Source organism: Eremothecium gossypii, chromosome VII, assembly GCF_000091025.4.
Source record: "Eremothecium gossypii ATCC 10895 chromosome VII, complete sequence".
NCBI lineage: Eukaryota > Fungi > Ascomycota > Saccharomycetes > Saccharomycetales > Saccharomycetaceae > Eremothecium > Eremothecium gossypii.
Window position 1 is genome coordinate 26,217 of NC_005788.4, and position 25,262 is coordinate 51,478.

At 48.6% G+C, this 25,262-nt stretch overlaps 10 protein-coding genes and 1 non-coding gene across 11 annotated transcripts; 5 read left to right on the forward strand and 6 right to left on the reverse strand.

The window, feature by feature from the left end:
* Nucleotides 1-146: 146 nt before the first annotated feature.
* AGOS_AGL361C (Zn(II)2Cys6 transcription factor domain-containing protein) lies at nt 147-2,237 on the reverse strand (the record flags this gene model as incomplete). Its single annotated transcript, NM_211368.1, has 1 exon — nt 147-2,237. One exon carries the CDS (start codon nt 2,235-2,237, stop codon nt 147-149), a length of 2,091 nt encoding a protein of 696 aa, NP_986306.1.
* Nucleotides 2,238-3,360: 1,123 nt separating this feature from the next.
* On the forward strand, nt 3,361-4,446 carry AGOS_AGL360W (uncharacterized protein; the record flags this gene model as incomplete). Its single annotated transcript, NM_211369.1, has 1 exon — nt 3,361-4,446. The coding sequence occupies one exon, from the start codon at nt 3,361-3,363 to the stop codon at nt 4,444-4,446; it is 1,086 nt and encodes a 361-aa protein (NP_986307.1).
* Nucleotides 4,447-4,578: 132 nt separating this feature from the next.
* Nucleotides 4,579-4,691, reverse strand: AGOS_t0173. The gene is made up of 2 exons: nt 4,656-4,691; nt 4,579-4,614 (listed from the first exon to the last, which is right to left on the reverse strand). It is a non-coding gene; the product is annotated as a tRNA-Pro (tRNA).
* Nucleotides 4,692-5,097: 406 nt separating this feature from the next.
* AGOS_AGL359C (DUF5341 domain-containing protein) lies at nt 5,098-6,225 on the reverse strand (the record flags this gene model as incomplete). The annotated part of the gene is made up of 1 exon (NM_211370.2): nt 5,098-6,225. One exon carries the CDS (start codon nt 6,223-6,225, stop codon nt 5,098-5,100), a length of 1,128 nt encoding a protein of 375 aa, NP_986308.2.
* Nucleotides 6,226-6,775: 550 nt separating this feature from the next.
* Nucleotides 6,776-9,196, reverse strand: YME2 (Yme2p; the record flags this gene model as incomplete). The annotated part of the gene is made up of 1 exon (NM_211371.1): nt 6,776-9,196. One exon carries the CDS (start codon nt 9,194-9,196, stop codon nt 6,776-6,778), a length of 2,421 nt encoding a protein of 806 aa, NP_986309.1.
* Nucleotides 9,197-9,428: 232 nt separating this feature from the next.
* UBP15 (ubiquitin-specific protease UBP15) lies at nt 9,429-12,929 on the forward strand (the record flags this gene model as incomplete). The annotated part of the gene is made up of 1 exon (NM_211372.1): nt 9,429-12,929. One exon carries the CDS (start codon nt 9,429-9,431, stop codon nt 12,927-12,929), a length of 3,501 nt encoding a protein of 1,166 aa, NP_986310.1.
* A 72-nt stretch (nt 12,930-13,001) lies between these two features.
* On the reverse strand, nt 13,002-13,865 carry CAB4 (putative pantetheine-phosphate adenylyltransferase; the record flags this gene model as incomplete). Its single annotated transcript, NM_211373.1, has 1 exon — nt 13,002-13,865. The coding sequence occupies one exon, from the start codon at nt 13,863-13,865 to the stop codon at nt 13,002-13,004; it is 864 nt and encodes a 287-aa protein (NP_986311.1).
* A 157-nt stretch (nt 13,866-14,022) lies between these two features.
* Nucleotides 14,023-15,687, forward strand: CWC22 (U2-type spliceosomal complex subunit CWC22; the record flags this gene model as incomplete). The annotated part of the gene is made up of 1 exon (NM_211374.1): nt 14,023-15,687. The coding sequence occupies one exon, from the start codon at nt 14,023-14,025 to the stop codon at nt 15,685-15,687; it is 1,665 nt and encodes a 554-aa protein (NP_986312.1).
* A 301-nt stretch (nt 15,688-15,988) lies between these two features.
* On the reverse strand, nt 15,989-17,344 carry AGOS_AGL354C (AGL354Cp; the record flags this gene model as incomplete). Its single annotated transcript, NM_211375.1, has 1 exon — nt 15,989-17,344. The coding sequence occupies one exon, from the start codon at nt 17,342-17,344 to the stop codon at nt 15,989-15,991; it is 1,356 nt and encodes a 451-aa protein (NP_986313.1).
* A 479-nt stretch (nt 17,345-17,823) lies between these two features.
* Nucleotides 17,824-23,166, forward strand: FKS3 (putative 1,3-beta-D-glucan synthase; the record flags this gene model as incomplete). Its single annotated transcript, NM_211376.1, has 1 exon — nt 17,824-23,166. One exon carries the CDS (start codon nt 17,824-17,826, stop codon nt 23,164-23,166), a length of 5,343 nt encoding a protein of 1,780 aa, NP_986314.1.
* Nucleotides 23,167-23,630: 464 nt separating this feature from the next.
* On the forward strand, nt 23,631-25,232 carry AGOS_AGL352W (glycoside hydrolase family 72 protein; the record flags this gene model as incomplete). The annotated part of the gene is made up of 1 exon (NM_211377.2): nt 23,631-25,232. The coding sequence occupies one exon, from the start codon at nt 23,631-23,633 to the stop codon at nt 25,230-25,232; it is 1,602 nt and encodes a 533-aa protein (NP_986315.2).
* Nucleotides 25,233-25,262: the final 30 nt, after the last annotated feature.

Consider the following 25,262-nt stretch of genomic DNA (forward strand, 5'->3'; position numbering starts at 1 on the left):
GAATGCCAGCCCTGAAAGGCCAGAATGCAGCATTAGGAATTTGCAAGGCGCTTGCACGGATGAAGTGCGTGCCTTCGCACATACGGCGGTCTGCGAGGCTATATTATGCGGCGGTGTAGGGCGACGCGATGCAGCATGGTCTAATATTAGAGATCGATGCCGTTGTTATATATCGGGTTTACTAGCAGTGTATAACTTCTGGTCTCCAATACCAGCGAGATGTAGTTGAGGCGTCGCATGCTGTTCTTCGCAGCGGCGGTTCCGCTGTCTGCAATCGTTTTCAAGAGACCCATGAAGCTCTTGAACAAGGAACGGTTGTTTATTAGCAAGGCGACCTCCGCGCCAAGAAAGGCAAACAAGTGGCAGCAAATAGTCTTGGCCGAATAGTACGTGATATTCTGTCCGGCCTCGAGCATGCGTTCGAGCAGCTCCACCAACTCGGGGGAGTTCAGCGGGGTGTCCATGAATAGCGCCTTTAAATAGAGCTGTAGACCGATGAAGTACATCTCGTGCGAGTTCTTCATGGCGTGCTGTAGTCGGTGGTCGGCGATCCCGTTACAAGCCTGCCTGAGCTCAGTCTTGGAAGGTTGGATGGCTTCGAGCTCTTCGAGTAGGGTGGAGCCGAACGCATGTAGCTCCAGCGCCAATGATGTGTTGGTATTAAGAAGTTTGTATTCTATCATGTGCCGTCCGCCCAATTGCACGCCGCGGTCCTTGAGGTCAGTCAACTTCAAACATAGTTTGAGGAAAATGGCGTTGAAATTATGGAAACAACCCTTCATGAGGTCATATTTGTTTTGGTAGCTTGTGAGAAGCGGTGGAACCTTGGTTAATAGATACTCGAGCTCGGTTCGTTCTGAGAGGGCGCCACCCTTGTCGGAGATGACCTGAGCTATTACTTCCGCCTGGCAAAACCAGTCCTCGAGCACACCAAAGGCGCTTATAGCTGCTCGCTCAAGTTCCGACATGCACCCGCTCAACGGTATGAGGGTTCGCACATGGCGGATCACATGGTACCCTTGGGGAAAGTACGTGTCCCACTCGAACCTCTCGCAGGTGCTGTTGGATGCAATTGCGAGGAAGTACGCGAAGAGCACAGCAACGAAGTCAGTGAACACCACCGCCTTCAGAAGCTGTGTATTTAGCAGGTCGAACGACACAGATTCTTTTGAAGACATCGCAATCATGCCCCAGTGGTAGGCAAAGGTTTGGTAGTTTGCCCGCTCGTAGACCTCCTTAATAAACATGCCACAGCCATAGGTCAAGGCATCCTGGATTACGCCGTAATGCAGGTTGATTATCCATAAAACGTTGATTAACTCTTCCATCTTGTCATTGGGGAAGATTGCGAAGTTTCCAAAGAGCTGCGTGCTCCTCGCCATCGTCCATACAAACCTGTTTAGTTCGGAGGGATCGACGCCGAGGTCTGTGGGTGCGCACGGCTGTGAGACCGGCGAGCCATGCTGTATTGGGTCATATGCCTCCAAAAGCTTCATCACTTCAGGCCAGTCCGCATCGCGCCAGTCAAAGGTAAACATCTTCCACCCCGCATGTGTCTGTTGTTCAGTCCATGCGTTAAGCTCAAACTCGGCGTTATCGAACAGAATGAGATCTGCGGGCGATGTATCTAAGAAATTCTGGATATCAAATTGGTCCGATTCAAAGCTGAAATTGGAAATCCCTGCTGACGTTGTAGAAGATCGTTGGTTTTGTGCGTCGCTCGTGTCATCCATTGACGCGCGCCGCACGTTGCCACGCACGCATTCCTGCTCAGCATGTAGGACGGCCACGGCTGGTAACATTTGCGACAAGCTTTGGCTCCGAGAGCTGGTAGAAAGGCTAGATGTGCTGTTACTAGCTAGGGAAAGCGGTGTCACAATTTCTTGTGGTCGCTTTTTTTTGGTTTTTGGTAGACGCTTCAGAATCTTCCGCTTGCTGCTGCCGTCTTCAAATACAAAGCTCAATTCATATGTGCACAGAATATTCTTCTTGGCGCATGTCGTGCAGAGCGGTTGTACTTTGTCACACTTTATGTGGGACTTTTTACATTGTGAGCAGCCCTTGCGAGAATACTGCACCTTTGGCTTTTTGGACTTCAGCGTTTCAAGCATGTCCGCGCTCGAATTTGTCTGTGGAGCTGCCTGGAACGAGAGGCGATTTGGATAACTCTGCGACTTAGCTTCTCTAGTCCTACCTTCCTTAGAGGGTTGATTGGTGATTATCGTTAAGATATCCATATAACTTTTAGCATAAAGGTAGAAATGGGAACATGCGCTATGACAAAACTTAAATATATATAATAACCAGGTCTATATACAGTTATTGTATTCTACAAATTAGTCCTAACTTTTTATTGTGGATTTGTATCGTTACATCGAAAATCTGGCCGCGCGCGATGGCAAGGCTACAAAAAGTGTACCTGCATCTCTTCGCTGCGACGGGAAGCATTACATAACCGCAATCACACGCAGAGCAGTGGGGATAATTGTGACACAAGACGTCAGTCGTAAAAATTGCCGCTGTACGAAGATGCAGACAAATAGGCTGTCCGTATCCTCAAAATCATGGTAGGCCAGTTATGTGGCCGGATGGTGCTCTCTCATGCACTCAAAGCGCCACTTCTCTGAACCATCACATGATATGCACGTGACCAGTCTAAAGTGTGTTTAAAGTTAGTCACTCACCCATTGAGGACAGCAAACTGTAGGCTTGGGCTATGCCAGCGTGTCGTTTAAAGTCGTTGTGCCGCTTGTACTTCTTTTTCTGTGCGTGTGTGGGGAAGAGGGGCGAATGCGGCTCTTGACACTATTTCTGAAGCCTATTACCATTTTCATGATTAAAGTTTGTAAACTCAAACACACGAAGGATCAATAGAACACAAGCAACTAAATCACGAAGATCCAACTGTGGCGTTTGCGTCTGTGAACCTGTATCCTTTTGTACTCTATATTGTTAATTTCGTATTTGTCCTGATCTTACGTGTTGTCTATTTTACCTTGGCAGTTAAAACAATGGGTGTAGATTAAGCAGGAGAGGGACCTGCCGGCATGACACTGGTCTCGGGATGCACATTTGAATACATTCATGAAAGCACGAACCCCACCGGAAAACCTGGGAAGATCTAAACTTGGGTTTTCTGATTAGTAATCCGTCTATATGATAAGTGGCCAAACCGTCAGAAACCAGTGGGAGGAGTGATCGTTAAGATGCCGGGCCGCGAAGTAGCCGCTTGGATGAGGTTCAACTCTTAGTTTAAATTCGAAAAAGAAATAACAAATAAAGGTATATAGTGTGCCACTTCTTGTGGGTTATGGATTTGTATCCGCCTGAAACCTGCTTTCAGTAAGAACTATTGGAAATATGGTCAGTGCTAAACAATGGGTACTGAAGAACGAGGCAGACCCTAACCACGACTTCAATTTTGATATGGGTACGTCAGGATCCACATTTGAAATGCTCGACGTAGAGCTCTCTTCCGAGCAAGTCAAGGAAGGACAGTTGTTGGTACAGACCCAATATCTATCCAATGACCCGGCCCAGAAGTTCTGGATATGCAGTGGCGATAAGAACTACGCAGCTGGTGTTGCAATTGGGGAGGTCATTCCGGCGAGGGGTATAGTGAAGGTACTCTTCTCCAGGAATCAGAATGTTAAGCAAGACGAGTACTTGGCTGGCCCCATAGGGTGGAGGACGCATGCTGTTATTGAAGATGTGAGCGTCTATAGTAAGGTATCTCTGAGAGCCGTTGGTGAACTCTGGGGTCACCTTTCAGTCTTGGGTTCAACCGCCTTAACCGCTTACTTCATATTCAAGGAATATCTAAATGTCGCGCAGGATGAGAGTGGTCACCATAAGGTCTTCCTGATCTCTGGAGCAGCGGGATCTGTCGGCAGCTTGTGTATCCAACTAGCACTGAACGTGTACAAGGCCTCCAAAGTCATTGCAGTTGCTGGTGGTGCCGAAAAGGTAAAGTACGTCGAGTCATTCGGCCAGCAGGTAGTTGGCGTCGACTATAAGGACCCAGAGTTCAAGAAGAACCTTCTAGCAGCGTCGGGCGGAGCGAACACTGTCGACTATTTTATCGATAACGTTGGAGGTGATATCTTGGATATTGGCATTGACCTACTGAAGGTTCATGCGGTAATCACTGCTTGTGGGTCTATCAGTGGATACACCGATGCCTCGAAGTTTGTTCTCAAGAATTCTTCGAGGATCTTGACTAAGAGGCTAGTCATCAAAGGCATGCTTGTCACTGACCATGCCAATAAATTCCCAGAGGCGATTGAACAGTTAGCTTCTTATGTGCAGTCTGGCGAAATTTCTTTAGAAAAGTCTGCCACTATCCGCGATGCTACTGGGGATGCATTTAAGGATGTCCCATTAATTTGGAGAGGACTTTTCCAGGGAATCAACAAGGGTAAGTTGATAACTAAGGTTTCCGCCTAAGTAAATAGTTTATGGAATCTTTAACACATCCAGAAAAGGGTCATTGGCAACATATTATTGCTGCTTGGAAATAATACCTCACCGTTATTCAACGTCTACATCTAAATCAGATGCGGGTCAAAGTCAAAAAATGGGGCGAGCTGGGAATTGAACCCAGGGCCTCTCACATGTTTTAGTAGTTAAGCCGCAGTGAACCGCAACTTCGCTTACCCAAAGCGAGAATCATACCACTAGACCACACGCCCTAACAAATCTGTTGTCAGACTTCGACAACTCTGTGCTAATATGCATGATAGTAATAATAATAATAATAATAATAATAATAATAATAGTCACGTGAACGCAACTCTATGGCTCAGATGCTGACGCATAGCTGAAGAATTAATCGCAGAAAGACAATACCTTCTAACTTGATACAGCATTATACACTACATCATACTTTTTTGAGCGTGTGGTAGGGATAAAGAACACGAGATGCTCCAATCGTTGGAAATTAGTCAGTTAGTTCTGACAATAGATTGTGGTGAGCTAGAGAAATGACATAGAATAATCATGATAGGCTGTCCATATTGTCGCAATGTTTGGTGAAATAATAGCTAAGATTGGTGGTATATACTCAAGAAAAAACTAGTCGTTAAGTAAGACGATTCTTCAGTTATTTGTGCCGTCGCATGCCTCTCCAGGGCATTGTGCTCCACCTTTTTCGTCCAGGCAGAACTTATCAACAGGCCCATATGTGTTAAAGTATAATTCTCCGTATATCGAGCCGGTGTCAATGTTAAAAGAATCGTACGTCACCCTACTTGGGTCTATATTTCTGTGAACCGATGCGCAATACTTCCAGGCACGAGCATTGCGGAGATATTGATTTACTGGCTCAAAGTTCGACAGCAACTCGCCATGCAAGTCTGGTATAGTCATGCCGCCATAAAAGTAACTTTTTCCCCACTGATAAGAAATCCATTCAACATTGAAGCGAATAGGATCTCTCTTTTTTAGTGATACGTTTGGAGAAGGAACACGGGCAGCCTCAATGGTGCCCACTGTTTGAGATTTTGTTTGCTCAATAATCTCGTCGAACATGGCGCCAGCGGTTGTTGTCAATGGAGACAACAAGTGGTAACCGTGTGGAGTTTCAATCATATACGTATCCTCTGAATCTTCTTCACCGCGCTTCGCAAGGCCATTTGGGTCATTGCTGCGGAAGCGTCCCACCAGATTGATATTTAACGCCGCCAAAGTGTCTGCTCTACTCTTTATTTGAGTTGAAAGTTCCGATGCAGTTTCAAATGCATAGTTCGACAGACTGCGTTTGTTGTTGTTGTATGGTGGATGTGGCTGAGTAATCTTCCACTCACCACCATAGAGGTCCTGAGCTATCGCGAGTGATTGAAGTAATAATCTGGTGATTAGTTCGCCCATGCATCTTCTGCCATCAGGCGGGCAAACATTAGGCTCCACTGCCGTTGATAGACTTGCCGCTGCTAAGAGGGGCGCGTGGTGTTTTTCAGCGATCATCGCCCATCTACTCCGTTTTGTAAGGCCCTGAGAATTCTCCGCAAATAGTTGCCAGCGACCGATCTGAGGAGATTTACTATTAGCACCCATGTAACCAGACTGGAATAAGTGCACCGTCCCTATAGCGAAAGACGCTAATAGAAAGTATAATATTGCCAACTTACGAACTGCCCATCCTCTACTGACATTTCTCGACACTGGCAGCTTTTCCAAATCCCTTTCAGAGATGACTTGCTCTTCATTAATGGTAGCAGCTTCCATACTGTTTTAGCAGATCTCACCGTGGAGCTACCTTGAAGCCAATCTTTAATTGTGTGAAAGACCAATTATTTTTGGAGAAGAGTTGTCACACAATGGGGTTGATTATATTCTAATATCTATGTTATAAGGGATTTGTCAAAGGGATCAGAATTTCTTGGTTGGTAGGGCTTTTACCATCCTATATCGTCAGGGAATGTAGATGATCCAATTTTAGGCCTTTCAAAGCCAAAAAAAAAAGTTCATTAAAATTAATCAATCAGTTCATGTTGCCTGTTAACGGATCTCTGGATTATGTTACGGAAAATAGCGGCCCGTGCATAGGCCAACAATTACTGGTAGCTCCGGCCAACTACATCAACCCTGGATAATTTCACATACGGCAAGGATATTCACCAGCGCTCGGACAAGATAGTGCCGTTTTTGGAATTGAGGTACTAAACTAAAGCCCGTGCAGCTGGAATGCTAAACTAATGAGACCTAGTGTGATTATCGCTATTTAGTTCATCTTGCCAGATCGTGGCAAAATGGGGTCTTATTGATGCGAGCGTTTCTAAATACGCTTTGACATTTCTTTTACCTTGTCCTCACAACTGTTAATTACCCCACTACTGGCGTCTATTTTGCTTGCTAAGTAATTCAACCGACTCTTGCATATTCTTTGGTCACTAACCTTTGCCAATAGACGCAATTCCTCCTCCCACTTTTTGATCCGCCCAGTTTCAAACGCGATTAGTCGCAAGTAGTAACCTGTTCGGAGGACGATGGACAGGTCCTTGTCCTGTAACAGGTAGCTGAATGCGGCTTTAAACAATGGTTTAGCGGGCCGGATATCTTGCAACACTCCTCTATTGCGGCTGATTGTGATCAGCCCATTTTTCTCTAACTCCAACAACCCGGCCTCTGGAGAAGACTTAAACAACGGCCTGAAAACGATATCTCCATACTTCACGACATCATTTTGTGAAAGTAGTTCGATCAGCTCCCAAGCTTGTGCCGTTTTAATCGGCTCCGATCTCTCACTTAAGAATATTTGAGTGATCTGCTCTGATGCTTGCTCCACCATCTTTTCCAATGCTTCAGACGGCTCCTCCCCTGATTTCACTCTGCGGACAAACGCTTGTAGGTCCAACATTCTACCGCCGATAGGCTCCAATGCACGGTCTATCTCCTTCCTATACTCCTCATTGGCATCTGCATCTGCTGCTGGCATTTTTTCAGAATACGCTGGGCTAGAAGGGTATAACTGTGAAAGCACGTAGCTCCTCGCTGAGTCCTTCGACGCATCTGAGAGAAACAGGAACTTGAAAACTTGATTTGGAAGAGCCTCTGCCAACAACTGGTTTGGAGATACAGACTCGGTGAGGAATATAACATGCGCGATGTTCATCTGAACAAGCATGGACGCCCAATCTGCGAGTTCTTTGTACACAAAACCGTTTATCTCAGCCTTGTTACTGAACCTGTCTATTACAATAACCGGCTTGCGCTCAGGATGCTGTTGCAAGTAGTCCTCCTCCTTCACAGTCGTAACATCATCGCCAGAGTGCAGAGTCGCCTTATAACCGGACAAAGCAATGTGCCTAATAGACATCATAGCAGTGTTCAGCATATTCCGGAATTGCGTTTCCTTTGACTCAGATAGCCCGGACTTCTGGCCGGTCAGGCCCTGAACAGCCAGGTCAACCAGAGTCGTGACGGAATTCAACCACGGGAATATTGGGAAATAGCCAATCTGGTGGGCGGCATTCCTCAAAAACTTGGAATCAGTACGCGACTTGATCAAAGTATCACAATCCAGATATAGCACATTAGGACGGTCATGCAGAGTGTGCTGCATCACGAGCTCATGCTTGCCAGAGCCGCGAGGACCGGTCACCACGACGAAAGTGTTGTTGTTTTCCTCTAACCACATCTTCAGGTCGTTCACCTTCTCCACGCGCTCCTGCCACAACTGTCGTTTCTCTGGCTGGTCATCGTCGTAGCCCCAGAGATGCTTCACAGATGAGACCGTATAGGAGGTGAGGCGCAGGATGCTTTTCACCACGAAGTTGTCCCGCGACAGTGTGTACATGCGCGTGATCTTCTGCTCAATGGAAAACTCCCGGATAGGGTCGAAGATCAGCACAGCACAGATGGATAACAGGGCAATCAGCAGGGGAATGGCAATGCGCGGGTGGTTCACGAAGAAGTCGCGGATCGCGTGCGCGCGGACTACAGGCTCAAACTTGACATGCAGCGTCGAGCCGTTGATCTCGATCCCCGACACACAGTTCTTCGCGCAGATCGCGCCCCGGAACGAGCGGTAGCGGATCGTCGCATAGCCGTTCTTGCCCGCGGGGTAGATGTCCAGAATCGTGCCGTACCGCCGGAACAGCGAGTACAACTCCTCCTCCGACAGCGCCGGGCCCTCCACCTCCACGCGCACCACGTTGTTCGGCAGCCGCTTCAGGTCCTCGATCCACGGCACGCCCTTCACCGGGAACGCTGCAGCCCGCGTAAACGCCGCCAGCAGCGACTTCGACGACTCCTGCTGCGTGTTCGCCTGGATCAACGCGTTCACCTGCGCCCTCGTGTACTCACGCGGCACCCGGAACGTCGCAAACACCCCGCCGTCCCGCTTGATCGGGATCGTCGACCGCAGCTCCAGTCCGTGCACCGGGTTGCTTGCCGGGCTTGCGAGCCGCATGATCTTCTCCCTCACCGCTTCCCGCGACTGGTTCGACAGCAGAATGTTGTACCACTGCGTCGGCCGCCACAACGACGTCGCCCGCGGGTATACGTTGTCGAAATACATCAGCGTTTCCTCGTCCGACTTGTAGATAACCCCCGTCGCCGTCGCCGTCGCCTTCTCGCCCGCCTGTGCGTCCTTCTGCTGGATGTCCTCCGAGATGTACCGCACGCCGACCGCACTTCTCGTCACTGCTCGCCGCCCGTGTAGCATGAACGCTCGCTGCATCTCCAGAAACATCATTGGCCTTCTCGGGACGTTACTTCTGCTGTCACCGGCCTTGTATCGCTGGTACTAGTTGCAAAGTTCTGAATACCTTTTGCGATGGTCTTCAGAAGCCACGGGTGTAGGCGTCCGGCAATGTTACCTGCCCCTTGAAATTCACTCTCTACAGGGCTACACACGATGAACAAACCAGGACTTGGATAGTAGGCTGGACCCAGGCAGTTCAACATCGAACTATATCAAGATAGTAATGGATGTGCCAGAAACCCGGGAAACAAACATGGAGGCGGTGGAGCTCGGCAAGACGTTCGAGGAGGTTTTGCCGCCGCTAGAAGGAGAAGAGACCGAGTACGAGGGCCGGTTCACGTGGCGGATCGAGCGGTGGAGCGAACTACGGGGGGAGAAGCATTACTCGCCGCGGGTGCAGGTGGGCAGATGGGAATGGGACCTGCTTGTGTTCCCGCATGGCAACAGCACGAAGGGGATTGCGATGTATCTGGCACCGCACCCGGTACAGGCGGAAGCGGACTGGTATGTGTGCGCGCAGTTTGCGATTGTGCTTTCGCGGCCCGGGGACGACGCGCGGACGCAGCTGGTGAGCCGGTCGCAGCATCGGTTCAACGCGGTGGACAAGGACTGGGGGTTCTCCAACCTGATCGAGCTGGAGCACCTGCGGTTTGCGACGCGGGGGCGGCCGTCGGGATTTTTGAGCGGGGATCAGCTGAACGTGACAGTGTACGTGCGGGTGCTGCGGGATCCGACAGGGGTGCTGTGGCACAACTTTGCGAACTACGACTCGAAGAAGGTCACGGGGTATGTGGGCCTGAAGAACCAGGGCGCGACGTGCTACCTGAACTCGCTACTGCAATCGTACTACTTCACAAAGTATTTCAGGAAGCTGGTGTACCAGATCCCGACGGAGGGCGAGACGCCGGCGAACAGCGTGTCGCTGGCGCTGCAGCGGGCGTTTTTCCAGCTACAGCGCTCGAGCGAGCCGCTGGACACATGCGAGCTCACGCGGTCGTTCGGGTGGGACACGGGCGATGCCTTCACGCAGCACGATGTACAAGAGCTGAACCGTATTTTGATGGATCGCCTGGAAAACAAGATGAAGGGGACGGAGGTCGAGGGGAAGCTAAATGGGCTGTTCGTGGGGAAGATGAAGAGCTACATCAAGTGCGTGAACGTGGACTACGAGTCGTCGCGCGTGGAGGATTTTTGGGACATCCAGTTAAACGTGAAGGGGCTAAAAGGGCTGCAGCAGTCGTTTGAAAATTACATTGAAGTCGAGATGATGGACGGTGAGAACCAGTACGCAGCACAGGGGCACGGCCTGCAGGATGCAAAGAAGGGTGTCCTTTTTGAGTCCTTCCCTCCTGTGTTGCATCTGCAACTGAAGAGGTTCGAATATGACTTCAACTATGATCAACTGATCAAGATAAACGATCGCTACGAGTTCCCAGAGTCGATTGACTTATCTCCTTATCTGGATCCCGAGGTCCAGGAGGACAGCCCGGCGAACGCCAAATATAACCTTCACGGTGTGCTCGTGCACACAGGGGATATCTCTACTGGCCATTACTATGCGATGATCAAACCAGGGCTTGAGGATGCGTGGTATCGGTTTGACGATGATAAAGTCTGGCGTGTCACAAAGAAACAGGTTTTCGAACAGAACTTTGGATTCGATAAGCTATCTGAGTACGACTTGCGATCCCTGACGAAAGAGCAGTACCAGAACTACCTCATCGCTCGCCAGACCAGCGCTTACATGCTGGTATATATCAGGGAGGACATGGAGTCTACTATTTTGCAAGAAGTGACGGACGCGGATGTACCGGAATACATAGTTAATACGATTGAAGAGGAATTGAAAGAGCGGGAGCGCTTTCAGAAGGAGCGGGAAGAGATGCATTTATATGCAAAGGTATACGTGCATTCAATGAAGAATTTTATTCACTACCAAGGGTATGACCTTTCTCCTAACGAACGCTCCAAGTTATACATCCCCGAATTGCATGGTGAGGACGAATATGCTCTCAGCGTAAAGTTGCCGAAGAATACCAAAGTAAAGGAAATTTACACGTTATTTAACGAAAAACTGGGTATCAAAAGAACGGACTTGGTTCGATACTGGACTATAAACTATAGGACGAATACTAGCCTGAGGCTTGATCTCCCTATACTCCCTAGCTATGATGAAATGACCTTGGAGAGTTTGATGACATCTCAGGGCAGGAATACGGCCATTGACCTCTTTGTTGAGGAGTCCTACTTTGACCTCGGCTACATCCACAGCATATGGGATGAGCTGGACACTTCCCAAAACTTTGCGGACGTTTTGCAGCAGGTAAAGGACATGGTTAATGAAGGACTCCTTCCATCTTCAGAGACTTATATTAGAGAGAAAGACCAGACGCAGATACTATTGCTTGTAAAGAAATTTGATATTGGCGCGCAGAGGTTAACTGGACTAGGACATATCCTTTTATCGCAGTACTCTAAACTCTCTCAACTAGGCACGATTCTGTCAAAGCTTTTAAACATAAGTGAGGAAATTACGTTTGTAGAAGAATATGGGCCCGATGGGGTAGAAACGGTTGACAACCATACGGAGCTTGTTCGTACGGAGCTCATGGATGGAGATATCATAACATTTGCAATTAATCCAGCAGAGGAATCTTTGACATACCCCTTTTACTCTTCAATTATTGAGTACTACGATTATTTGCGAAACAGGGTTAAACTGAAATTTACGAAGACCATGTCATATGATGAAGAATATGTACTGCCAGATAATGATGGACCGAATGAATTTGAATTCTGGATCTCGGTGAAATGTACAAATGAAGAGCTTGCCCGGGTGGTGTCTAAATATGTGAATGTGAGTCCAGAATACCTCCGGCTGTATGCAATTTACTCTAACGGAAAGTTTTCAATGGAGTCAGGCAGTCTTCTAACGGATTACTTGGTGAAGAGATACAACAGGAATTCTATTCCTCCATTTGGGTATGAGGTGTTGACTATTCCGTTAAAAGAATTAGAGCACCTACGCTCGATAAAGTTCTACTGGCTCGAGGACAGCTATGTTCACTTTCAATCCTATGAATTCCGTGTGGCAAACTCGAGCACCGTGAGCGAATTCTTGGATAAGGTCCAGGCTAGGATTGGATTTGATGATGAGAAGAAGAAGCAGGTACTCTTGTGGACGAACTCAGACTTCCGCTTCCAAGGTATCCTCTCATTGGATTCCAAGATTGAATCCATCGACGACAGCTTCTTGATATTTGCACGTGTCTTACCGGAAGAGGTCTCTGTAGTTTATCATTTGGAGCAGCTGCCATCAGCAGAAGCGACCGACAAGTCAAGCGAAAACGATCTCAGCATTAGCAAGCATTCCAACGCGGAGGAAACCATAGTTATTGTCCAACAATATTTTAAAGACTGGGAAAATAAGCACGGTATCTCATTTTTATTTACTCTACTCCCAGGAGAAACGTTTCCAGAAACCAAGAAGAGGCTGCATGAACGGTTTGGTCTTGGGCAAAAGGAATTTTCCAAGATCAAACTAGGAATTTTGTATAATACTGAAGAAGGTCCCATATTCAAGTCTCTATCCAGCGATGATGAGGAAGTGGGTGAGATTGTGCTGCACGACCTGATGAACAATCTCGATTTCATAACTATGGATCATCCTGACAGATCGAGAAACCAAACTCATCAAGATAGACCGATGATGATCAAGAACTAGTTTGAGATCCCTCTGCTACAAACACATACCTAGATTTCTCATATTTTATACTGAATACATATAATATATCATTTAACTGTCTTCATTCATGAGACGTCGTCTAAGTTCTGTGCTGCTCAACTTGTTTTTCCACTTGTCAGCCTCTTCGCCCCCCAGTACGTTCACCACATGCACGGCTAGCTTCCTCATTCCTTTGCTCTCACGCGTATCGTTGATTGTCTGGGCACCGGCCACAGTTTCCTCACTCACTACCAGGGCTTCGATACCAGGTTCGCTACCCGTGGGCCCGCACACGTCATGTAACGCAAATATTTTGATTTCCAGCCCCGGTTTCAGCCTGTGAAGGAAGCTGCACACGTTATCGCATCGTTCGTCGAAGGACTGAAGCTGCTCCCTGTATTTCTTGTTCCGCAGCAGTTCTTCATCTGTAATCCCCACGATCAGCCGGGACGCAGTCACGAGCGCGGCAACACTGAGCAATATTTTATGTCCGTCGTGTAAGTGGTCGAAAGTGCCTCCCAGCGCGCTAACAGCGTACTTGTCTCTACCGCCACTCTCGACCGGCCCCGCAGCCGCCATCGCCGGACTATCAAACAGCTCTATCTGCCTGTGCGGGAACGCATCCTGCAGCAGGCGATCGCTCAGGAATACAACGTCCCACTTCATTCGGCTGTACGCTTCCATACTGACGTTGAACAAAACATTTATCGGGGTCGTGTACAGCTTCTGCTTCAGAAGTATGTTCCGACTGGTCCCGTATATCTTCAGTAAAGTCAAGTCGAGGCTAGTCGGCGAGTCGAATGGCTCAAGCAAAATGATATCCAAAACACTCCGTTGCGCGTCAAGGAAAGGGACACAACGTTCAAATACTCCGCGCAGCTCTGGCCCAGCATCAATAGTAGTAGCATTGTTTAGTACAACGGCCACGGAAGACATAGCGAGCCCAGATGTGCCTCGTATATAACCCTGCTCAAGTTACCGTTGCGGTTTTAGTACATTCAATTTTTGACGATATCCACATGAAAGCCAAAGCGGTATTTGCTCTCAGCTCATCGTCTCTTCCCCCGAAACAAGTACTACACTTAACAGTCCGATGGATGAAGAGCTACAGCTAAAGAACTGGACAGAACTCCATAATCACATCAAGTCAGTATTGGATCGGTTAGATGAATCTAGGATCAATGAAAGTTTCCAGGAACTCCTTGAGGTGAATGTCATACGGGGTAGGGGCATATTGGCGTCCGAAGTTGTGAGAGAGGAGCGTGTGGTACGGCAGGGCGCCGTTTTGGGAGCGTTGGTTGAGCTATTTGAGGATTATATCCCAGAATTGGGTATTATGGTGTCACGCGAGGCGCTGCTGCTATTTCTTAAGAGCTTTCGCGGTGGCAGAACAAAGTACTGTTACGGGTTGTTGGCTCTGCTGTGCCAGCTGTGTAACAGCGACGTTATGCATGAAATAGGCTTATTGCAGCTAGCAGATTTGCTGTTGGAAGTGCCCCGTGACCGGGCGGTAGGGATGCTGTGCTTCATGCTTGGGCAGGCTGGGGCGCATCTGATGAACGTGTGCAGGACAGCACACGACCAGTTGCTGGCTAGGTTGACAGATATGTTGCACGACGGGAAGCTGAGTCCTACGAGCAGCAATCGCATCCAGGAGCTTCTGCGCCTGCGCCGGAGCAATTACAAGGGCCAAGCGACGAAATTCTCCCTCCCAGATCATGGCGTATGCACGCACCGCGTGACATTGGAGCTTGATATTCCTGCGAGGTTAGAACCTGATAGCTCGCTAGGCAAGTTCTACGTTGATAACCAGTTTTTCGATACTGAGGAGCGCTTCGCAGCTTTGCGCCGGCAAGCGCTGGAACGGTTCCTTGGGCAACAGCAACAGCAAGCAGAGCCGGTAAAAGATATGACCAACGCGGAAGAGGTGCAGTACAAGAAGCAGATATACCTCATTTTGAAAGGATCTCTCACCGGCGACGAGGCAGCGCACAAGCTGCTCAAGCTTCGCCCGGACGCAAGTCAGAAGGCCACCATCGTGGAGATCGTAGTCAAGGCATGCGCGCAGGAGCAGACATACACAAAGTTCTACGGAATTTTGGCGGAGCGCCTCTGCGGCAGCCATCGAAACTGGCCCACCAGCTTTACTAACCTATTCCGGGATTTGTACGGCACGCTGCATGAGTTTGAGCCCAACCAGCTTCGCAACATGGGCAAATTTTGGGGTCACATGCTGGCCGCAGATCACATAGGCTTAAACCTTTTCGAATGTGTCCATCTCAGTGAGCACCGCACTACGCCTTCCAGCCGGGTTTTCCTGAAGTTTATATTTCAAGAGTTGGTGGCTGACCTTGGCATAGCAGAGGTCCGGAAACGCCTAGAGGACGAAAATGCACAGCCCCTTGTGCAGGGCCTGTTCCCCAAAGAAGGAAACGCCGATACGGTATTTGCTATTAACTATTTTACCGCAATTGGCCTGGGTGTCCTTACAGAGAGTATGAGAACATCCTTGCCCACGCAGGCGAAATCTGATTCTGGCAATATGTCGCCTAATGGGCAGACCCTGTCTTATCCGTCGAGCAGGGTCCCTCGGAGGACAAGATCACGCTCACCTCCAAGAACTCGCGTCCGTGGCGATTCACCACAACGTGCGCGCGTGGAACAGCGATATTCCCGTTACGATCCAGGGCCCGCTCACAGGGATCGTAGGCGCAGTAGATTGTCTGTGACCCCACCTCCCCGGCGCAACATCCACTGACGAATTCGGCCTAAAGCTGTCCTCATTCCCATATATAGATATAGACAATACGTACGTAGTTCGTAAATATAGCAACACTAAGCAAAGCCAGTGAATACCCTGTGGGCACACTGTGCTCTATGAGAAGGATGCCAGCAGTACCACGTGCCAAAGAAATTCAAAAGTCCCGTGGCAGCTAAAGTAGGGCGATGTAGAAACTTGCAGGCCCGGAGGCTGCAGGCCCATGCACCGCCACCCCCCATCTGCATGTAAGGGTTCCGAGCAAAATAAAGAGACAGGTCATAAAGAAGCACACGGCAACTTATAGCATACCCCAGAACTTCTCGACACCGTAAGGCCCATCTGGCTTCCAGTAGTCGTCGAAAGCAGTAAATAGGATAGCGCTATCACCACAAGTGGCCTTGATAGATTCCAAGGCCATCTTCTGGTTGGCTTTGGATGGAATGGCCTTGCCGTAAGTCTGACCCTGAGTAGGCCAGCCGGTCTCGGTGATGACAACTTTCTTGTTACCGTTGCAGGCGCTCCAGACTCTCTGGATCTGGTGCAAAACCCAAGGGCCGGCCATAGCAGCAGAAGTGTGGAAGTCGAAGTATGGGTGGGCGTTGACAGCCATGTAGTCTGATAGGTCACATAGACCAGGGTTGTTGATTACAGCGATGAAAGTGTCCACGGAAACAACTGGGCCCTTGTAGCCGGCCTCAGCGAGGCACTTGCGGCCAGTTTTCATGTAACCAGCCATCTGGTCCACGGTCGCCTGGCCGTTGTTCACAAGTTCGTTACCGATAGAAATGGTGTCGATGTCGTCCCAGGATCCATGCTTCTGAACAGCCTCCTTGATGGCCTTCACGCCGGCCTCAATTTGGTCGACGAAGAAGATACCTAGGAAGAGCTTTTGGCCTGGAGCCTTGGCCTGGAGGACAGTCTCAACTTGGGCACAGTCCACACCGTACAACCGCAACACAGGGAAGCTGCTCAAGGTTTTGATTTCCTCAGTGATCTTAGCAGGCGACTTGCAGGTACCGTCAGAAGCGTAAGGAGAGTAGGTGATACCCCTGGCCCCAGCACCAAACAGGTGGTGGCCAGCCTCGTCGGACGCGGACGCGGACGCAGAAGCGCTAGACACTGTGGACGCCGCGCTGCTGCTGGCCGGCGTCGCCGGCGTGGAAGCAGGAGGCTCGCTGTACGACGAGCTAGGAGCGCTCGAAGAGCTAGGAGCGCTCGACGAGCTAGGCACGTTTGGCACGCTCGAAGAGCTCACCGGCGTCTCCACTGGCGTCTCCACCGGCGGCGCCGCTGGCGGCGCCACCGGCGTCCCCGAGGGTGCCTCCACCGGCGTCACTGCAGGCGTGGCCACCGGCGTCCAGCTCGAGCTCACACTCGAGCCCGAAGAGCTCTGCTGAGGCACGGGTACCGCGCCCTCACGGCTCACCGCCGAGTACGACTCGGTCGCTGGGCCGGTAGGCCGCGCCATGTCCGAGTTCATCACCAGCGTCGTGCTCGACCCGGCGATCGTCATGGGCGCCTTCGCCCACACCGTCGTCGTCCGGTAGTTCGTCACGTACGCTACCGCACGCCGGTCGTGGTGCTCGTGCGCCACTTCAGAGGCGCACGCGAGGCCGACCACGGCAGAAGAAGATATCAATTTAGTAAAGCGCATCTCAACGATCGTTTAGCGCAGTTAAAAGGAATGACTAGTAGTTGGAGCTTTGTTTGTCGTAGAGGTCTACACTGTGCGCCACTAAAGTTGATATTCACCGAAAATGTGCTTCTTATAAGGCCTCCGCGAGGGAGGCCATCGAGCCCACTTTTCTTGTGGTGGTCCTGAGTAAGCTAGCGTGCCCGGTAGTGAAACCGCGCGGTGAAACGCTGTCCGCATGTCCTCTCCCAGCGCGGACAGGCTGGCGCATCAGGCAGGCACACAGGCACCTCGTATCTTGCCTGTGGCCGAAAACGGAAACCACTGTGCGAATCTGGAAGTACGGGTAACTAAGTCTGGTGGAGTCCGGGTAATAAGGTCATTTTGTGCTCGGCGGCTAAATCTTCGCGGGCGGGGCGCGCGGCTACGGGGAGTTTATATGTGGCGGGTTTTGTAGTTCTGGGGGCCACTTACACCAGCGTCCAAGGAGGACACGGGCAATGAACTTCCAGAATCCAAGCCCCGCGTTATCGCAGACGGACTTGCAGTACCCGGCATGGTGCCAGGACGACCAGGTGCCGGTGACCAAGAGCGAGCTCAAGGACATCTTCGACGACTTGGCACGGAAGTTTGGGTTCCAGCAGTCTTCGAAGGAAAACATGTACCACCACTTGCTCACGCAGTTGGACTCGAGGGCGAGCCGGACGACGGCACAGGCAGCGTTGATCTCGTTGCACGCGTCGTACATCGGTGGAGACTGCGCGAACTACAAGAAGTGGTACTTCGCGGCACAGTTGAATCTCGACGAGGAGATAGGATTTTCCAACATGAGGTTGCAGGGCAAGTCGCACAAGCGCAACAAGCGGATTGCGAAGGAGAAGGGGATCTCGATCAAGGAGCAGCAGCGGTTGTGGAAGGAGCGGCAGGAGGAGTTCATGAAGAACCACCCGAAGATCGTGATGACGCCGGGGGAGCGGGACGACGACTCGAGCTTCAAGGCGGCGGACTTCAAGTGGAAACTCCGCATGCGCGACTTGACGCCGGCGCAGATGGCGCGGCAGTTGGCGCTCTACTTGTTGGTTTGGGGCGAAGCGAACCAGCTCCGGTTCACGCCGGAGTGTCTCTGCTTCATATTCAAGTGTGCGTACGACTACGACACGCGCGTGTTGGAGGCGGGCAGCAAGGTGCCGGACAAGCAGGAGTTTGCGTACTTGAACGATATTGTTACGCCCATTTACCGGTTTCTCCGGAACCAGATATACGAGGTGGGGCTACGCGGGAAGCTACTTCGGCGCGACAACGACCACAAAGATATTATTGGCTATGATGATGTGAACCAGTTGTTCTGGTACCCCGAGGGAATAGAGAGGATAGTACTAAAAAACGGAGACCGTCTTGTCGATAAATCAGCAGAGGAGCGCTACGAGTACTTGAGAGAAGTCGCCTGGGACAAAGTGTTCTATAAGACTTATCGCGAGTCGCGGAGCTGGATGCATTGCGCGACCAACTTCAATCGTATTTGGATTATTCACTTCGCCACATTCTGGTTCTTCACGTCATTCAATGCGCCGACACTATACACCAAGAATTACATTCAGTTATTGAACAATCAGCCCACCATGCAGTCGCGGTTCTCGGCCATAGCGCTTGGTGGTGCTGTAACATGCCTTGTCCAAATTGTTGCCACTTTGTTTGAATGGACATTTGTGCCTCGGGAATGGCCTGGCGCACAGCATTTGTCGAGAAGAATGCTCGGCTTAATCATCTGTTTTGTCATAAACTTCGGACCATCGGTCTATGTGTTTGGCTTTTTTGATCTCGACGAGCACTCGAGGTCTGCATACGTGATATCGATCGTTCAATTCGTGATCGCCCTCACTACTACTTTTTTTTTTGCAATGAGACCCTTGGGCGGCTTATTCACGTCATATTTACAAAGGGGAAAACATAAGAGGAGGTATGTTTCTTCACAGACCTTCACTGCATCGTTCCCAAAGTTGACTGGGAGAAGTAAATGGTTTTCACGTGGCTTGTGGATTTGCGTCTTTGTTGCAAAATTCCTTGAATCATACTTCTTTTTGACGCTTTCGCTTAGGGATCCCATAAGAGTCCTATCCATCTTGGATATGAGCAGATGTCGTGGCGACCGGCTATTGCGTGACTTCTTATGTCGTTGGCAACCAAGCATCACGTTATTCTTGATGTTGCTGACGGACTTGGTACTATTCTTTTTGGATACATACCTTTGGTACATTATTTGCAACTGTATCTTTTCCATTATGTTGTCGTTTTCATTGGGAACTTCTATCTTGACGCCATGGAAGAATATTTATTCCAGATTGCCAAAGAGAATTTACACCAAAATATTGGCTACATCCGAGATGGATATCAAATACAAGCCCAAAATTCTAATATCCCAAGTATGGAATGCAATTGTTATCTCAATGTACCGTGAGCATCTCCTATCGATTGATCACGTTCAGAAGTTATTATATCAGCAAGTGGATTCCATATATCAAGACAAAAGAACTCTAAAGTCGCCCACTTTTTTCCTTGCGCAAGATGATTCTACCTTCAAGTCTATGGAATTCTTCCCTCGGAATTCCGAAGCGCAAAGAAGGTTATCATTTTTTGCACAATCTTTATCCACACCTATCATTGATCCAATACCTGTTGAATGTATGCCAACTTTTACTGTTCTAATCCCGCACTATGCTGAAAAGCTAATGCTAAAGCTAAAAGAGATAATAAAAGAGGAATCTCCGAAGAGCAGAATCACACTCTTAGAATATCTTAAACATCTCCACCCCACAGAATGGGAATGTTTTGTCCATGACACAAAGCTTTTGGCTATCGAAAAGAGCGCGAGATACAAACATGAGAAAGAGGAGGGTTCCGATGAATCTCTGTCTCCGTCTATGTCTGATAGTGCGCCAGTTCCAGCTGGGATCAATAACGATGTATTGGAGGCAAGAATAAAGGATTTGCCATTTTATTGCTTGGGATTCGGGGCATCAGATCCTGAGGACACATTGCGGACAAGAATATGGGCTTCCTTGAGAACACAAACGTTATATCGAACCATATCAGGCTTCATGAATTATTCTAAGGCCATTAAATTATTGTATCGTATCGAGAACCCGTCAATGATACAATTTTATGCTGCAGATGAAGAGGCGTTGGATAACGATTTAAACGCAATGGCAAATAGGAAGTTTAAGATGGTTGTCGCTATGCAGAGATATGCTCAGTTTACCCCAGATGAGACAGAATGTGTAGAGTTTATTTGGAAGGCATACCCAGAAATTATGGTATCGTATTTGTTAGAGGAGCCAAACCCGAATGACCCCGATGGAGAGCCCATATATTATTCCTGTTTGACAGACGGAACTTGCTCTGTCGATCCCAAAACAGGAAGGCGTGAAAATGTATATAAGATACGTCTTTCTGGAAATCCAATTCTAGGTGATGGTAAATCAGATAATCAAAATAACGCAATAATATTTTATCGTGGCGAATATATTCAAGTTATCGATGCTAATCAGGATAATTACTTGGAAGAATGTTTGAAGATCCGTTCGGTACTTGGTGAATTTGAAGAGATGGAAATGGATAATTTTATTCCATATATTCCGGGAATAGAGTACCAAGAGCAGCCACCACCGGTCGCTATTATTGGGGCTAGAGAATATATCTTTTCTGAAAATATTGGTGTTCTTGGTGATATCGCAGCTGGTAAAGAGCAAACCTTTGGTACCCTTTTTGCAAGAACCCTAGCAGAAATTGGAGCAAAATTACACTATGGGCATCCTGATTTCTTAAATGCGATTTTCATGACTACAAGAGGTGGTATCTCGAAGGCACAGAAGGGTCTACATCTAAATGAAGACATATATGCAGGAATGAATGCTATATGTCGTGGAGGTAGGATTAAGCACAGTGACTACTACCAGTGTGGGAAAGGCCGTGATCTTGGGTTTGGAAGTATCTTGAACTTTACCACGAAAATTGGCGCCGGGATGGGAGAGCAGCTATTGTCTAGGGAATACTACTATTTGGGCACACAACTTTCAATAGATCGTTTTTTGACATTCTTCTATGCACACCCTGGTTTCCACTTGAATAACTTATTCATCACATTGTCTGTCCAGTTGTTCTTCCTATTATTGTTAAATTTGGGGGCTTTGAACCATGAAACTATTACATGTATGTACAACAAAGACATCCCAATTACCAATTTAGAAAGACCAATAGGATGTTACAACCTTCAGCCTGTTTTGCATTGGGTTACAATTTTTGTCTTATCCATTTTCATTGTGTTCTTCATCTCCTTTGCACCGCTTTTAATTCAAGAATTACTTGAGAAGGGAATTTGGAAGGCCTGTTCGAGGTTCATCCACCACTTATTATGCATGGCCCCATTATTTGAAGTATTTGTCTGCCAGATATACTCCAATGCACTATTTAGCAATGTTACTTTCGGCGGAGCCAAATACATTCCAACAGGCAGAGGCTTTGCAATTACTAGGATGGATTTCCACCATCTATACTCCAGATTTGCGGCTACGTCCATATATTCCGGGTCGAGAATATTTTTGATGTTGTTATTTGCCACAACATCGATGTGGCAACCGGCATTATTGTGGTTTTGGATTACTGTTGTATCATTGAGTTTGGCGCCATTTATTTTCAATCCTCACCAATATTCCTTTGTCAGCTACTTTGTCGATTATCGCAACTTCGTCAAGTGGTTATTCCGGGGAAATAGTAGATATCACCCAGATTCGTGGTCATCTTATGTTAAATCGTCCAGGTCGCAATACACCGGCTATAAAAAGAAGCTCATTGGTGATAAATCTGAACTTAGCGTCCGGGATACCAAAAAGGCTGCTATCGGTAACTTATTATTTGCGGAGGTACTTATCCCATTTTTCACTGTTTTGTTTAGTGTCACTGCTTACACATTTATCAATGCGCAGACGGGTGTAAGTGGCGTAACACCAACACATGCACTTATCAGACTTGCGATCATAACTTTTATCCCTATCATTGTCAACGCACTGGTTTTAGGAATGCTATTTGGGCTTTCCTTCGCTGCTGCCCCAATTCTAATTTACTGTTGCCAGAGGACAGGAGCTGCTATAGCCGGTATTGCGCTCTGCGCTTCAGTTGCAGTTTATATCGTCGACTTTGAACTCATGTGGTTTTTGGAGGGATGGAATTTCACGCGGGCGCTACTTCTATTGATCACTTGCATCAATATTCAAAACTTTTTGTTTAAGATAGTCTCCATCTGCATTTTAACGAGGGAGTACAAAAACAACAAGTCTCACATCGCATGGTGGTCTGGGAAATGGTACAACACCGGAATCGGGTGGCAAGTAATCTTCCAACCCGCCCGTGAGTATTTAGTTAAGATCATTGAGTCCAGCTTTTTCGCAGGCGACTTTATCCTCGGTCACTGGTTGTTGTTCTTACAGACGCCAATCCTTTTTTTCCCCTACATTGACCACTGGCACTCCACCATGCTCTTCTGGTTGAAGCCCGGTAACCTAATTTCCGGTGAGTTGATCTTCACCAACAAGCAGCGCAAAGCCAGGCGCTCCATTGTTCGCCGTTATACTTTGCTCTACTTTCTCATTATGACTATCTTCATTGCGTTGTTGGTGGCTCCAATTGTTGCGCAACAATACGTGCCGGATGGCGCCAAGCTTTTCTCAGGCAGTCCACTTGATGGCTTAGCACAGCCTAATAATCAAGACAATAATGACACTGACACCAAAGCACCCAGAACAATTCTCAGGACTACGCCACGCATGCCGCAATTCAAAACGGTCAGGTAACGAAATACGAATCCGAGCCTTGCTATAAGTCTACGCACTGCGGCTATTTGTACAGGCTCCCAGTCTGTCACTGCATTAACATATCGTCATTTTGGCCTTCCCAGGTAAAGCGTTGCGAATGCTCAGCCTTCCCGCACTTGGGACGAAGATTAGGTCTGCCTCCGCGCCTCACAGTTCCAGATCGGCTTGGATATACCAGAGTGGGGTTCCTTTTTTTTTTTTTTTGTCTCGACCCTTACAATTGCGAGCGAAATGCCAGAGTTGGTGTTCAAATTCTTCAGGCCAACGATCCCGTCTGTCATTGAATATATATTTTATTAATAAATGCAAGCTGTGTTAAATTTTAAGCTTCTAGATTATTATAAAAAGGAAGCAGTAAAAGATTTTAAAATCGTTTTCACGTATAAGTTGGGGCCTTGCGCATATTCGGAAGGTAACAGCAGTCGCTATATTTGTCAATCGCTATGTTATTCAATAAGCTAGCAGCTGTTGCGGCGCTTGGTTCGCTGGTGACGGCCGCAACCTCGTCTTCCGGCGAGGTACCGGAAATCGTAATCAAAGGGAACAAGTTCTTCTATTCCAACAACGGGACGCAGTTCTTTATGCGCGGCATTGCGTATCAAACTGACGGGCACGATGGCAGTGGATCGAACAAGTACGTAGACCCTCTGGCTGATTTCAAGACGTGCTCGCGGGATATCCCATATCTGCAGCAACTTCGGACTAATGTTATCCGTGTCTACGCTTTGGACGGCAAGAAGGACCACACGGAGTGTATGAAAGCGCTTGCAGACGCCGGAATTTACGTGATTGCAGACTTGTCCGAGCCTTCCTTGTCTATCAACAGAAACTCTCCTGAATGGTCCGTCGAGCTATACGACCGCTACACGCAGGTTGTTGACGAGCTGCAGAAGTATAAGAATGTTTTGGGGTTTTTCGCGGGTAACGAAGTCACTAACGAAGTGAACAACACTGAGGCTTCTGCCTTCGTGAAGGCTGCTGTGCGTGACACCAAGGCATACATCAAGCAGAAGGGCTATCGGAAGATTCCTGTGGGTTATGCAGCCAACGACGACGCGAAGTTCAGAGATGAGATTACGGCCTACTTTGCCTGTGGTTCCAACGAGGAGCGCGCTGACTTCTACGGCTTCAACGTCTACTCGTGGTGTGGCGACTCTTCCTTTGAGAAGTCTGGCTACTCTGACAGAACCAAGGAGTTCTCTCGTTTGCCAGTTCCAGCTTTCTTTTCTGAATATGGCTGTAATGAAGTCAAACCAAGAAAGTTCACGGATGTTGCCGCGCTATACGGCGACCAGATGACCGATGTGTGGTCGGGTGGTATCGTCTACATGTACTTCCAGGAGGCGAATGAGTACGGACTGGTCACTGTTAAGGGAGACAAGGTCAGCACTTTGTCAGACTTCAGCTATTATTCTGCGCAGATCGCAAAGGCGTCACCAACCGGCGTTCAATCTGCGTCCTACACACCAAGCATCACTTCTTTGGAATGCCCAACTATCGCTGATAACTGGAAGGCCGCTAGTTCTTTGCCACCTACGCCAAGCAAGGATGCTTGTAAGTGTATGATGGACGCTTTGTCTTGCGTGGTCAACGACAGCGTTGACAAGGAGGATTACGGCAAGCTTTTCGGATATTTGTGCGGCTCGGACAAAAAACTATGCAACGGCATTGCGGTTGACGCTTCCAAGGGTGAGTACGGCGCCTTTTCTTACTGTTCTGGGAAGGAAAAGCTCTCCTACTTGTTGAACGAGTACTACAAGGCCAACGGCAAGTCTTCCAGTGCCTGCGCTTTCAGTGGCTCCGCTTCCTTGCGCAAGCCTACTGAAGCTGCTACCTGTGCTGCCGTTCTAAGTTCGGCTAGCGCCGGTCTCCCTGCTGGCGGCAACGCTTCCGGGTCTTCTGGCGCAGCAACTTCCACTGGTGGCAGCGGGGAACCGAAGCCAAGTATGGGTACCGCAAACGCAAAATATAACATGCTCAATGTATTGATATCCTCGGCAGCTACCCTTTCGGTATTCATGGGATTCGGGCTAATCTTCATTTAAAAATAGATTTTCATGCAGCCTCTTCTATAT